At 38.4% G+C, this 14,672-nt stretch overlaps 3 protein-coding genes across 10 annotated transcripts; 2 read left to right on the forward strand and 1 right to left on the reverse strand.

The window, feature by feature from the left end:
* The first annotated feature begins 1,123 nt into the window (after positions 1-1,123).
* Positions 1,124-5,478, forward strand: LOC131008848 (uncharacterized). 8 transcript variants are annotated; one of them, XM_057935932.1, is made up of 11 exons: positions 1,151-1,288; positions 1,954-2,038; positions 2,350-2,591; positions 2,890-2,973; positions 3,410-3,496; positions 3,584-3,831; positions 3,916-4,143; positions 4,225-4,323; positions 4,398-4,493; positions 4,573-4,995; positions 5,240-5,478. In XM_057935932.1, exons 3-10 carry the CDS (start codon positions 2,411-2,413, stop codon positions 4,987-4,989), a joined length of 1,440 nt encoding a protein of 479 aa, XP_057791915.1. In that variant the 5' UTR covers positions 1,151-1,288; positions 1,954-2,038; positions 2,350-2,410; the 3' UTR covers positions 4,990-4,995; positions 5,240-5,478. The 8 variants fall into 8 exon arrangements, with proteins under 8 accessions (XP_057791919.1, XP_057791913.1, XP_057791915.1 ...); XM_057935934.1 differs by having other exon boundaries at positions 1,152-1,288; positions 2,893-2,973; XM_057935936.1 differs by lacking the exon at positions 1,954-2,038 and having other exon boundaries at positions 1,124-1,288; positions 2,893-2,973.
* A 28-nt stretch (positions 5,479-5,506) lies between these two features.
* On the reverse strand, positions 5,507-7,186 carry LOC131008849 (ammonium transporter 1 member 3-like). The gene has a single exon (XM_057935937.1). It carries the CDS (start codon positions 7,030-7,032, stop codon positions 5,632-5,634), a length of 1,401 nt encoding a protein of 466 aa, XP_057791920.1. The 5' UTR covers positions 7,033-7,186; the 3' UTR covers positions 5,507-5,631.
* A 1,811-nt stretch (positions 7,187-8,997) lies between these two features.
* LOC131008851 (uncharacterized) lies at positions 8,998-11,362 on the forward strand. The gene is made up of 2 exons (XM_057935938.1): positions 8,998-9,434; positions 10,463-11,362. The coding sequence occupies exons 1-2, from the start codon at positions 9,067-9,069 to the stop codon at positions 10,533-10,535; spliced, it is 441 nt and encodes a 146-aa protein (XP_057791921.1). The 5' UTR covers positions 8,998-9,066; the 3' UTR covers positions 10,536-11,362.
* The last annotated feature ends 3,310 nt before the right edge of the window (positions 11,363-14,672 follow it).

Consider the following 14,672-nt stretch of genomic DNA (forward strand, 5'->3'; position numbering starts at 1 on the left):
GTACAAAAATATTGTTAAAGGGCTATAATTGATGGTGTGGTGAAGTACAAAAATAAAAAATAAAAAAATTGAGACAAATTTTTGAAAACACTCAAAAAGAAAATTGGGACAATTTTTTTTGAAAAAAAGGATATTTTGGCCTATAGTGATTACTATTCCCTCCGTGTTCCTGAAATGTATTCAATTTACCATTTTCGTCCGTCCTCATAAAATATACTCCATTCGTCCCATTCTAATAGTTACGTTTTTCTTTTTGAGACATCCCATAAGAATAGTCCTATTATTATTTTTTGTAATGATTTTACACTACGAGCATGTGTGATATTGACTAATACACTGTATTAGCTAATTTAGTATAGATCAGTTTAATGTTTGGTATTATTTAGTAATAATGCGGATGATCCGGTTTAATCCTACGACCCAGTATTATTAATCTAGATTTATTAGGATTAATAATACCACTTCTGCCCTAGGATTAACTTAAATCAGGATATTTTGTATTTAGCCATGATAGCAAACATCAACTCAGTATTAATAATCTGTCATTATCCACGCTAAATATCCTGGTTACAAATTATCCTACATAATCCTTTACTGAAAATCAAACGAGCCCGTATGACCCCATATACCTTTATACACTTTTACACTCAAAAAGCAAGTTTCTTAATTTTCGTGCCAAAAAGAAACATGACTATTTTACTGGGACGAATGAAATATTTAATTTATTTTTAATAAGTTTTTAATTCACAATAAAATGAGACTCTTACTCTACTCACAGCACATTCAACTATTTTATTAAAACTCGTATAATTTAAAAACAAATATTTTTTATAAAGACAAAGGAAATATTTAAGATTAAATGTTTAAATTCAATGTCACGCACAATGGCAGAGCTAGAGAAGGGCACAATAAGATTAAATGTTTATAAAAAACATTAAGAGTATACTTCTTTCCATATCGTTTTTACTTTTGTCATTTTAATCAACAATATCATTTCTATTTTCATTTATAGTAAGAAGGTTTACATAACACTTTATTTTCCTTTACACATATATATAGTGAAACTCAAACTCCACAATGCACTGTTATCGACTACTATTCATTATTTTAAAAGAGTTTTATACGAGACTTGTCTCATGGCTACACGGTGCATTGATTGGGATGCACCTGAAAATTGCGACATTTTTAATTAAATTCCGATCAAAGTCGAGGTGCAGTCTCGCACACTACACACACGTACCTCGCTGAGCGCGCTCTCTCTCTCTCTCTCTGTCAGCTCCGATTCATGGTGAGAAACCCGCAAACAAAGCCCTCTTCTCTCTCAATTACTTCTTTTTTTCGACAGTTTCTATTCCTTCATTAAGACCATTATTTTGTCGTTGTGCTTCTCAAAGGCTGGATTTGTTTGCCTTTATTAGTGGTTGCTATATCTCGACCAAGGCGAACATGGTGGCGTAGCATTTTTGTGCAAAGAAGCATGTGCATTTCGCATGTCATGAGTTTTTATACACTATATTTCTCTCCTTATCTTTTTCTTTCGGTGGAAACGGCGAATTCTAAAATTGGCGGACTTGCATGTTGATTCATTATGTAGCTGTTAAACCTAGTGATCAGCTAAGTTGATTGTCCCGTTCTCAAAAAAAAAAAAAAAAAACACTAAGTTGATTGATACTAGTGTAATGCGTTTGAAGTGTTGATCATTTTCCTGTTGAGGAATCAATTTTTTTTTTTCTTGCACAATGTATACCTTTGTATTGGTCGATGCATTTTCTGCAATTAAATTATATACTGCACAACCTCTTTATTTTACTGAACACTTTTAGCAATTGTTGATTTCTGTTTGTAGCATAATAATTGTATGTGGTGATAGACTGTTTTTGCCACTGTAGTTCTGGAACTGTTAATGATACAAATTGAACTCTATTGATATGCTTCCAAGTATTTTATGTTTAGGTTAAATGTTGGGACATATGTGGTGACATTGGTGTTACTGAAGCAATAATTCATGCTCTCGATGTCAAAGCAGTAGTGAGCATAAGTAAGATACCGCTCACAATACTCTCACTCTACCTTCTTTTGTTTCTTGCTTTGCTGGTGGGCTGTTGATATGTGGAAAGAGAAGGCAGAGACATTTCTAATACTATGGTACTCCTCGAGAGTGGAAGACGAATTATACTTGTTTTTGCATTGGGAGTTGTATTTGTATTCTATGTTGCATTTTATTTTGTTGCAATTTGAATTTTTTTAATTCATATTTCGGATTTGGGGGAAGCGGTTGATGTTATGATACCTTAGCTTAGGTTTTGTTTCTGAGGATTGTGAATGTGGCTCTAAATCTTCTCCAACTAGATATGTGAGGAAGACTAGATACATCAGTGCTGAAGAAGCGGCGTAAGTTTCTTCCAGAGCCATGCAGTCATTTACCCCGTCGACAGTTGCTTCAAACTCAAGCCTTCTGCAACCCAAGATTGAGGCCAATCCATTCTCGGAGGATGATCTTCATTTGGGATCTTTCCAGAAATTAGAAACTCAGTTACTTGACTGTATGGGAATCTCCGATCAGCAACCATCACACTCCCCCAAAATTGAAGGTGATTAAGTTTTTGCATTAACTGCTTTATTTTCAGGGTGGAAGTGACTTGGTTGTATTATAGTTCTCTGTTTTCTGGAAAACTAGATTTGAGGGGAAGATATTGGGGAATCAGAAAAGGATATTAGCATATTGATGAGATGCATAATCATCAATTCATCATGTTTCTTTTGTAATTTCTCGATTTTCTGTTTCGTAGGCTGATGCTACTTATAGTTGCAATTTGTAAAACACATACATGAAACATTGGATTGGATATTCTTCTGATTTTCTATGTTGCTTGTTTTGTCCTGGAAAAGTAGTTGGCGATGACTATATGCACGAACCTGGCAGCAGCATTGATACGCCTTCACCTGGAAGCAAGAACTCAGCATGTCTAGATGGTAAAAATGATCACAGTTTGGAGTTTTCTTTACTCTCTGAAAGGATTAAGTTTCAGTAGAATCATCAAGCCTAAGTGATTCTAAAATTGTCTGTTGATTCTGAATAGTCTTCTTTTGCCGTTTTTATATCCTATTGATAAAGCCAATGAGCCGAGCTAATGGTGGAACTCCCGACTTTTGTGATACCCGTTCTCATCCATTTTAAGTGCTCCATCCCATTTTAAATGAATGCCAATTACTTGAAATTCTTAGTGTTGGACATTGTAACTTATTCATCTGCTCAACATTTGGATATTTAGTTTTCATTTTTTAAGTTGCGATTTAATTGGTTCTATTGATCTAACTACAACATAAAATTTCTATTCTTCGGTTCTTGATTTTTGTGAGTTTTATTTGTTGCATCTATCTAACTATGTGTTTGTAATTTGGAATATAGATATGCCTCCTAAACGGGTTGAGGACCACACTGTCATTGACGTACCTATCATTGGGAGATCATCTGTGACAAAGAACTCACCTGATGGTTCGCCAACTTTGAATCTTTTTGAATTAGTTTATTTATTTGGTAATCATGGTGCATAGGGATATAACACTTATTTCTATCATGCAGCACCTAGCAAAGAACAAGGTTTAGACAAACAACCACTAAAACATGCCGACAGGCTTCGTAAATACTTAAAAGAGAACGACAAAATTCCTGTTTTATTTCATAAGAAAGATGGTCATCCTGTAGGAAAGTATGCATCAGTGTTTATGACAGAGCTCGGTATAGCTGTGAAAAAACATGCACCCTTACAAGTTAAGGGTTGGAAGAAAGTAACAGAGGAGCAAAAACGACCAATGTTTCAGCGATTGGAGGTCAGTAAATTATGAAGTTATTTGTCAGTTAATTTCATATCCAATATGCTAAAGAATAGCTAATTGTTTTGGTCCTTCCTGTAGAGTGCATTTATGGTTGACTTCAGCCTAGGACCGAGGTCAGTCAAAAGAGAGACCGATAAATTAATGAGTAAAAGATATCGTGATTACCGCCAAAAGATGCACAGACATTACAAAACTCTCACGCACCTGCCTTGGGAGGATCGGTTGAAACATATACCGGTAGAGTTTTGTAAAAGTGAAGCAGATTGGGAGTTTATGTGTAAAATGTTTGAGTCAGAGACTTTCAAGGTAAATGTTGTGTTCTTAAATTCAATTACATTTTCTACTGTTTTATTTAATTATTTTTTTGTTTTCAACTAATTGTTACAGAAATATTCCGTAATAAACTCCGGAAATCAAGCTAAAATTAAACCAACTTATAAGTACCGGGGAGGTGGAAAGTCTTTGTCACAATACAGATATGAAGCTGTAAGTATAAATCTCTAACTTCATTCAAATCCTTATGGATTCAATTTTTGACTATGCACATACATTATCTGTAGGTTGATGGATCCCGAGAAGAAGATGGTATTCCTGATTCTAATGTAACAAACGACTCGAAAAGAGGTTATCGAGGAGAAAGTGCTGAGACAGCCAACGTACACATTCTCCCGTTCATGTTTGTCCAATTCGTAAAATAAAATCACATATGTTTCCTAATATATGTGTTTGTTTTAGAATGAGAAGCAAATTGGCTTAGATAACCATAATAGTCGCCAATCTCTTGAAGAAGTATATGTAGCTACACGAGCGTGTGACCAAGTTCGTTCGGGACACACAGCGAGACCTGGAGATGACCTTCAAGCGGCTAAGTCAACTTCTGCTGATGCTACTGCATCTCTCATAGCAGCAAATGCAGAGCTTAGGCGCGAGCTTGCTTCCACTCAGAGTGAGCTACATAGCATGCAAACGACCTTACAATTGACGGAGGATAAAGTATGGATACTGGAGGCGAATCAGAGGCGCCTAGAGGAGACCATACAGGCAAACACACAGATTATGGAGGCGAATCAACGGATGATGAAGCATGTTTTTGAGAAGTTAGCCTTTGATATAGGGCAATCATTGACAGCTCCACCACCTCCTCGGCCTTAGTTTGGAGTAAGTTATCTTAGTTAGGGCATTATTTCCTTCGAGAATTGCATCCCTACCTCGTGATGTAGTGATTCATCAAGGCCTTAATCGCATTGATCATTGGCAAGAGCACAGATTGATGTCCTACTTAAAGTAGAATGCTACTAAGTACTACTAACTTATTATCTGAATGCTTTTGAGATAGTTATTTATCATAATATTCTCTTTTATATGCATGAATCTAACTTTGTTTCCTTTCACAAACATTCAGGAATCCAGGGAGGATTGAAAGAAGAAGGGACATGGGACTTAAATCTCTTTTCAAGTGACACAATTTTGTGCTGCAGTTGTTAAATGAAAGTTTTGTGAAGGATCTTGTCTCTCTCTCTCTCCTTCCATTTTTGTCCGGATTCATACTCTGGAAGGGCAGAAATTTTGGGAAACTGTTCATAATATATGTGTACAGGTTATTATCTGAAGGCACATGGATTTTGCACAGAGTTCTGCATTTCATACTTTGAGAGGCCACCAGTTTGCATGAATGAAATAAAAAATTTACACAAACTGACAAACCTTTGTCACACGATATTTTACTGTACATTTACATACAAATCATAATCACATAAACACAAGCAAAAACAGAGAATTCGAAGAGAACATAAACTAGGAATTATTATGCATTCTCACATAGTCTCCATAAAACCTAGGAGCAGTGTCTTCTTGTTCATGAGCATTGTATGCATACCCTCCATGACTGGATATATCAAGCCCTGCAACTTCTTCATCAATGGAGATTCTCAAGATCCTAAGCCAATGCAGCAAGTAAAACAACGGCCCCATGGTCACGCTGACCCACACCAATATCACCACCACTTCCACCACCTGCGCCCCCACCAGCCCCCACCCGCCCCCGACCAGCACCCCGTACGCCCGCCCCTGCACCCCGGCCCGCCCCGCGTCGTACGCCTGCACCACAAACTCCTCCTTCGCGAACAGCCCAGTGAAGATCAGCCCCCACGCCCCGCACCCGCCATGCAGCTGTGCCGCCTCGAGCGGGTCGTCGATCTGGAGCCTCAACGCCACCGCGTTGAGCCCGATCAGGACCCAGGCGGCGAAGAACCCGCACACGATCGCCGCCCACGGCTCCACCACGGCGCAGCCCGACGTGATTGCCACGAACCCGCCCAGGACGCCGTTGCACACTGCCAGGGCGTCCCAGTGGCCCGCCAGCATCCGCCGCCCGAACAGCGTGACAATGCCAGCGGTGGAGCCGGCCAGCGTGGTGGTGACCGCCGTCCGCCCCACGGCCGTCCAGTTCCCCTGGCCGACCGTGGTCGGGTAGGCGACCATTATCTTGTTGAACGACCCCGGGTTGAACCCGAACCAACCGAACCACAAGAGGAACGTGCCGAGAACCACCAGGGTCGCATTATGCCCGCGCATAATCACGGACTTCCCGAACGCATCGAACCGGCCCACTCTCGGGCCCTCGATGATACACCCCCAGAGCCCGGCGACGCCGCCCACCAAATGGACGGCGCCGCTGCCCGCGAAGTCAATGGCCCCCGACCCGAACAGTCGCGAGCTCGAGTTCGGGCTTAGCCACCCACTAGACGACCAAACCCAATGGGCCACGATGGGGTAGACAAAGCCCGAGAGAAAGAAGGAAAAAATCAAGTAGGCGCCGAACTGAGTCCTCTCCGCAATGGAGCCGCTAGTTATTCCGGCGACGGCGATGGCGAAGGCCCACTGGTAGAGGAAGAAGCTGTAGTCGTAGGAGGCCGTGGGGACGTCTTTCAGGGCGAAGTAGCTCGTCCCGATGAAGGGGTTCTCGTTCGGGCCCTCCCCGAAGGCGAAGGCGAACCCGAACAAGAAGTAGGAGAGGCTGCCCACGGCGGCGTCGACCACGTTGGTGAGCATGATGTTCATGGCGTTCTTGGCCCGGACCGAGCCCGCGCACAGCATGGCGAAGCCGAGTTGCATGACGAACACTAAGTAGGCTGAGAAGAGGAGATAGATGGCATTGATGGATTCTTCCACACTTGACTCCCATGAGAGTTCCATAGTTTTTGGAGCTAGAAAGAAGAGTGTGGGGTTAGTATATATGGAGATATTATTTGTTGAGATGTTTGAAATTTAGCTCAACTTGCTTGCATGGATGTTTGGAATGCATGGTCACTTGTTATTAATTGATAGCCCAAGCACTAAGAATCATTGATTTCTTGCATGTATTGTGTTGTTATTTTATAGATAAGTTGTGATAAGCCCCATAAGGCTCAACTCACTAATCATGTATATTGCATAACAAATATGAAATCATGGCCTTGAAAATCATTGTGCATAAAAAGACCACGTGCATATGTGTGTGTGTGATGTGATGTGATGAATTTTATATAATGGTGTTCATATATAAATATGGATTTATGAGGGGTGTAACACTAGACACGAGGGCCATATATAAATTAGTCTTCCAATTAATGAGTCCCATTGCTGGTGAGATGGCAATGGCATTACTGAAGAAAGTGATGCCCATATATTCCTTGTCCATGGCCTTCAAGTTGAGTGGTGGCCTTGTTTGTACAATTGGGGATCCCATGACTATGATCCTGTTAATTAAATTAAAGGTATCAAAATAGGATCTATTTTGGTCATACTCAATATTTCGTGCTGGCCTGAATTCCTCATCTGCTTCGTAAACTTGCTATTGCCCAAAAACATCATTTTTAGGCAATCAGTTTTCATACTCTAAAGGTGAGGGGCTGATGGATTGAATGCCAATCATCGGCCCAACTTGAGCTAACCAAACGCGGCCTTAACCATATCTTCACAATTTAGGTAGTCCTGCTTCTTTTTTTGGGTTAATAGCCGAAAAATACACGAACTTTCGCGAAATTTGCATATTGCATATGACCTTCAAAAATAGCCCCATAATACACCACCTTTTAATTTAGTTGCAAATTGCACCCGCGTTGACTACCACCTTGATCGGTGGTGACGTGGTTGTCGGATTTTGTTGACGTGGACGATTTTCCGATGTAGGAATACGACGTCGTTTTGTTGTTACATTACAACACCTAAAACGACGTCGTTTTGTCAAATATTTTAAATAAAAAAAGAAGAAAAAAGAAAAAGCTTCACGTTGACGTTGTTCTGCCAAGTCTCCTTCACCGCTCACCTTCTTCTTCACCCCGCAACCCCCGCCGCCGCCTCCGCCAGGTGGTCCTACTCAAACTTGGGGTTGAAGATTATTGTTGATTGATGAGTGATTTGGGGTTGAAAAAGAAAAAAATTGTTGTTGAAGGTGATTGTTGATTGTTGAGTGATTTGGGGCAAGAAGCCGTTGTTGTAGCCGGAGTGTGGAGAGAAGGAGGGGCTTCGGGTTGGGCTCGGCGCCGGCAGCCTTCCTGCTATGCGGTCGCCGGGAATCGACGAGCAGGAGGCTGCGATTTGGGGATCTAGGGTATTGGCGGCGGAGGTGGTGGTGCCCTCGTTTTGTCATTCCCAAGCACCGCAGCCATTGGTGCCCTATTCTTATCTCTCCAAAGGCGCAGTGCTGTGTAGTCGTGGGTGGAGGGGGAGACGGCAAAACCTAGATCTGGAAGGGTGGAGGTGGCGGCTCCAGATCTGGAAGAGGCGTTCCTCCCGTCGCGGTTGATGTCGGAGAGGCGTTGCTCGCCTGAGAAGCAGGGGGCGGCTCCAGATCTGGAAGGATGGAGGTGGCAGTTGAGTAGAGGAAGGAGGCGGCAGGGAGGATGTTTTTTTTTTTTTAGTAAATTCTTCAAAATATCAAAACGACGTCGTTTTGCCCACGTGGCTTGCCAGCGTGTAAAAAAAGCCACGAATAATGCCATGTAATGTTAAATATTGTCCACGTCATTGCCGGTCAAACTTAAGAGCTGTCGGAACTTTTACCGTGTGCAATTTACGATTAAATTAAAAGGTGGTGTATTCTGGGGCTATTTTTGAAGGTCATGTGAAATATGAAAATTTCGTGAAAGTTCGTGTATTTTTCGGCTATTAACCCTTTTTTTTTATTAGCCTAGGATTTGTTTTTAGTAATTTCCAGATTCCCGTAAACCCAAATTGGCAGCGGCGGAAATGGCGGCCCAGGGCACCCACCTCCTCCGCGTAGTTCTGTCGTGCCGGAAAATGACGGCGCAAGTTACGTGCAGCAGCTCCAACTCAATCGTAGCCATGGCGTCATCCACGGAGCAAGAATTCATAAAAGATTACAGAGCGAAATTGAACCGTTTCCCACGCTGCATCATTTACTGGGACTCGAAAACCGCTTCCAGAATCGGCGATAAGATCGGCATCCGCCTCCAAGAGATGGGCGTGTTGAGCGTCGGAACTCTCCAGGCCTATCCACTACCGCTGCTTGTTGGGGCCCTTTTTCGAATCGCTGAAGCGGACGGGAATCATCGTCTGTGGCGCCGAGCAATTGGTGTTCCTAGGCCGATCTTGAGGTATTTCACTTCTGTGTTTGGATTGCTCTTTGCTATTCCTAGATGTTTAATTCTGTTTGATTATGTTATGTGTTTCATAACTTTGAACCAAAGCTAGAATCACTTGACTTGTAATCATGCATTATCAGAAATTAATTGTATTTGTTTGGGATTGGGCTTTTCTCTGTGAATGAACACCCTAAATTTGCATTTAAAAAAAACTATAGATTTGTTCCTTTTTCGTTTTATTTAGAAAAGCGTCAGGTTTATTGATACATAGATCTTAACAAACAATAAACTGTTAAACATTTTTAGCATTAATTTCATTGTGGATTATACTATCCCAATATTACATATAGAAAGATCTACTCTTGTTAAAACAATTAGTTTAGTGAATAGAAGGTTGGATACAATAAAATGGATTAATATATGATTGGTTTATTTTGGTGCATTATGGAAGAAATGATGTACGAACCATATAGTTACTCCAAACCAAATTAATCAGGAGAGTTAAAATTAATCACCTTTTTGTATATAATCCACCAAAATAAACGATAACGACATAACTTTTTTCATGCACGCGTTCATAATAATGATAATATCATACTATATCTTATGATAATTACTTTTTTTCACATTTCATGTATACAAATAAATACATTTATGGTGAAGTCGAAGATGCTCTGGAGCCCTGGGAATCTGGAGTGCTCATGAGAGTTTCAAAAGAATCAACCAGAGCTCTCACCTTATTCCTCCCCATCACAACTATTCTCATACATTCCTTTTTCATATTATCAGAATCCCCTTCCGAAACAACTCTCCTCAATCTTATATCCTTCCAACTAATCGTATCTTCATCAACAACTCCTTCCTTCTTCAATCCCAACTTTCTTGAACAACAATCATTTCTTGCTGAATCCATTTTCTGATTCTCATCATCAACATCCTCATTTTGGTTTTGGTTTTGGTTTTGGTTTTGATCATTTGTTTCAACAACATTTATGATCTTCTCCTCAACGGTTTGATCACAGTGTTCACTTTTCTTGCAGCACTCGGAACTTTCTAGAAGCTTCTCGGATCCGGACTTTGGAACCTTCCTTGGCACGCTCTTGCTTCTTCTAGTCTTTGATGTTGGAATCCTGGCAGATGGCGATTCGGACGAAGTCGTACGAGGCAGAGAATTAACTCTCTTGCCCTCGTTGTTTCGACTTATCACACGTGCGTTGCATGCACTGTTATTTGTCTTTGATTTTGGCTCAGGTCCCACTCCGATATTTCTGTTTCTGCGTTGCTCTGCGATGGCGGATTCGGCTGAGGAGTTTTCTTTGTTGTTTGTCTTCGATTTTGGCTGAGGTCCCATATTATTTTTGTTTCTACGTTGCTCGTTGCTGCTGCTGGCAGAGGAGTTTCCTCTGCTACTTGTCTTTGAATATTTTGGCTGAGGTCCCATATTATTTGTGTTCCTGCGTTGGTCTGTGGTGGCTGAGGAGTCGCGTCTGCTGCCGTACTTGCACAGGTCGTGGCAGGAACCTATTGAAGCTCTGAGATAATTCGGAATGGGGATTGGTTCACTGAAGATTAGGGCTGCGCCACCGGTGGAGTTTCGACGTTGAAGGCCGCCGGATTCCGGCTTGATTTTCTTCGGTTTTGTTGCAGCATCGACCATCGATTTGGCCATCGTAGAACAACAACAAAGCTGCAGACATAAGAGAAGAAGATATTGATTAATTTTAGTGTTTGGATCCTTAAAATATAACTATGGAGCATATTTTTGTTCATTGTTTTTCTTGTTTTTTTTTTTTGGTGATTGCACCACGGTGAACTCGAACCCAGGACTTCAGGCCTTGGGCATAGGCGTTGATGTTCATTTGTTGTCTCTATTGAAATGATGCGAGAATGTAAAATGAACCTCTTTAGTTTGATTAATTAACAAATAAGTTTAAATATAATGTGACGATAGATTCGAACTTGCATGATAGATATCAAACAGTACAAAAATATATATAAGTATCAATTCTATTTTAGTTTCTATTTTAAAGGATAACAGATATTTCTGAAGGAAAACTATGATCCCCAAGAACAGGATACAAAATTACATATCCTTCAAAAACCCTTTTCATTTATAATTATATAAAATCTGTGAATAATGCAGAATTTTCATATCACATTTGAATATAGAAAAAGAAAAGGAAACAAAAACTCTATAAAACATAATACATTCGTGAAACTGTAAATTCTTACCTTTTTAAGATCAAAGAATTTGGAGAAATGGAAGGAGACGATAAAAAGTTGTTTTACGTGAAAGGGAGACTGTAAATTATTATGAAAAAGTTTTATGGGAGATTTAGGATTGGGGTTATTGCAAAATGTGGGATGGCAGTTCCATATTTTATTGGAAAAGGAGAAAAACAGTTCTAATTCTACATGCAAAGCAGAAGATGAGAAAATTAAGGAGGACCAATAAAACAAGAAACTAAATTTGTGTTTAGGAATTTATGTCTATGTTAGAATTATTTGGATAAATAGTGAGTTTGATTTCGGTAAATCGGATTAATTCACTCGTTTTTTAAATTTATCCTATTGGGCTCATGCTATTTTTGATAAATTTAACCTTTGTTTTCTTTTTGTTTGTTTGGGCCAATCCATCGATTTTTAATTGCGTTGACATCCTTGGTTTATAGTATTATATACACGCCTAAGTTATGCATGTTATATTATTTCAAAAATACTCACCTTATGTATGTCAAAAAAAAAAAAATGCTCACCACATAATTCACTCACCTTGTGTTAGGGTACTTTTATATCTAGTTTTTAATTAATTGAATCGATCTGTTATATTGCTTATAAATATCTTTTGTTAATATAGTATAAAGGGTCTATAACTAATTTTAGACATAAGTTTCATTCAAGTGATGATCATTCTTGTTTTGTTAAATTGACATTTCAATAATTTCTTTGTCAACTATATCTTACCTCCAGCTGAAGATGACTTTATTCCTTTTCTTTTTCTTTTTGTGTAATTATAAGTATTTATGGGGAATTAATTGAATCGATCTGTTATATTGCTTATAAATATCTTTTGTTAATATAGTATAAAGGTCTATAACTAATTTTAGACATAAGTTTCATTCAAGTGATGATCATTCTTGTTTTGTTAAATTGACATTTCAATAATTTCTTTGTCAACTATATCTTACCTCCAGCTGAAGATGACTTTATTCCTTTTCTTTTTCTTTTTGTGTAATTATAAGTATTTATGGGGAAATTAGAAATTACTAGTTGGTAACCCGTCGAAAATCGACGGGGATCTATTAAAATACAAATATTTGTAATTATTCAATATATTTTTTATTTGATGATTTTTTTTCAATAAGATATAGTATTTAATAAATTTGTTCTAAAGTAAAAGATGTAATATTTATTTGAAATCAACATAAATTAAATGTCTATATAAGCAAAATTTTGATTCAAAAAATATTAGAAGAGAAGTTGCAACAATGATTTGAAACGTGATTTGAAGTCATAAATTAGGCCTATCACATACCAAGATATCAAATGTTAAATTCCAACAAAAGACTGAGAGACAAAAACAAATATACCCACTGTTTTCAACTCGTCTGTATAAGAAACTCTCTCATTTCCAGTACTCTAGAGGTATACCCATTGTCTTCAACTCGTTTGTATAAGAAACTCTCTCATTTCCAGTACTCTAGAGGTCTCATCCTAATTCTTTTGCTTATTTTCACTCCAGTTTCAAATGTTGTACCAACCTCTGCAGTATCAATAAGCACATATCAAATCAGCCAAATAAAAAATAAGAAAAAAATTATTTTAAATAATATCGTTAATGACTTAACTTTTAAAGATTGAATAAAATATTAAATTTGCAATTACCTCATAATCTATCGAAAATTTTATCATACACCACGTTAGTTGTTTTGTCTTGCATATGACCACTCTCACCACATACTAAAATCTTTAGACCTGTTTTTCTAGTGACTCTTGAGATCGCCACGTAGAGTTGCCCATGACTAAAAAATTTTTTTGGTAGGTATAATCCTACATTTGACAGAAATTGTCCCTGACTTTTATTTATTGTCATAGCAAAACAAATACTCACAGGGAATTGCCTTCTTTGAAAATGAATTGAAAATCTAGTGAAATCTGATGGACTCATAATCATTCTAGCTATGGGAAACTTATTGCCCGCATTTTTTCCTGAAATGAGTTTGCCTTCAATTGCGCGTTCCCCAAGCTGAGTTACTATCAGCGTAGTGCCATTGCAAAGCTCATTAGATGGATCAATATTTATGAGAAGCATGATTATGCATCAATCTTTCAATTTAATTTCATGACTCGGCAATCCTGAACACTTGATTGTGTTGAGATATTCAACCGATAATACTTGTTCATCGAGGTCCATGTCCATCTTCTTTGCAAATACTGTCTGAACTTAGGTAAACTCTTTCCTTGGTAGATGTAGAGACATGACATAATCATTGATCGTATCAGTCATCTCATTGGCGGGGGCCAAGATAGCTCTATTCTTAAACATTTCTAGATCAAATGCATTATTCCACTATAGCTGCAATAGGCTTTGTTGCATCATGTATAAGGATATCTTTTGATAATACCACAACAGATTCTCCATCAGCAAGACTTTGTCCGGCTGTACCGTCATCTATTTTAGTATCAATTCTACAAATTCTTTGGTTTCTTCTGCATTCGAACCAGAAGCATTTGCCTGAAACAAAAATATACTTTTATCAATTGTTTACTCATTTGTTGTTAACACTATACTTTTATCAATTGTTTACTCATTTGTTGTTAACACTACTCCTATTATAAACCCTTTTTATCCAATCACGATATATTAAATTACAACTATAAAAATTTATACCAATCTCTCTTACAATTATATTTGTAGAATGAGGAGAATATTAAATAAAAATCTTTCGAATATTAAATATCAAAATTACGCATTTGAATTTTGAATATGACATTTTCATAAAATTATCTCATATTATATTTTAGGGTTAATGGCCGTAAAATACACGAAGTTTGTCCAAATTTGTATTTCGTACATGACCTTAAAAAATAGCCCCACAATACATTAACTTTTGATTTTATCATAATTTGCACATGGCAATAATTCCAGTTATGATTAAAGTTGACCAGCAACAACCTCTGTTTTTCTTTAGGGTGAAAATCAATTATTGCGCCTTTGCAGATATAGTTCCACTCTATAAATTGAAAGAT

Source organism: Salvia miltiorrhiza, chromosome 2 (assembly GCF_028751815.1).
Source record: "Salvia miltiorrhiza cultivar Shanhuang (shh) chromosome 2, IMPLAD_Smil_shh, whole genome shotgun sequence".
Lineage (NCBI taxonomy): Eukaryota > Viridiplantae > Streptophyta > Magnoliopsida > Lamiales > Lamiaceae > Salvia > Salvia miltiorrhiza.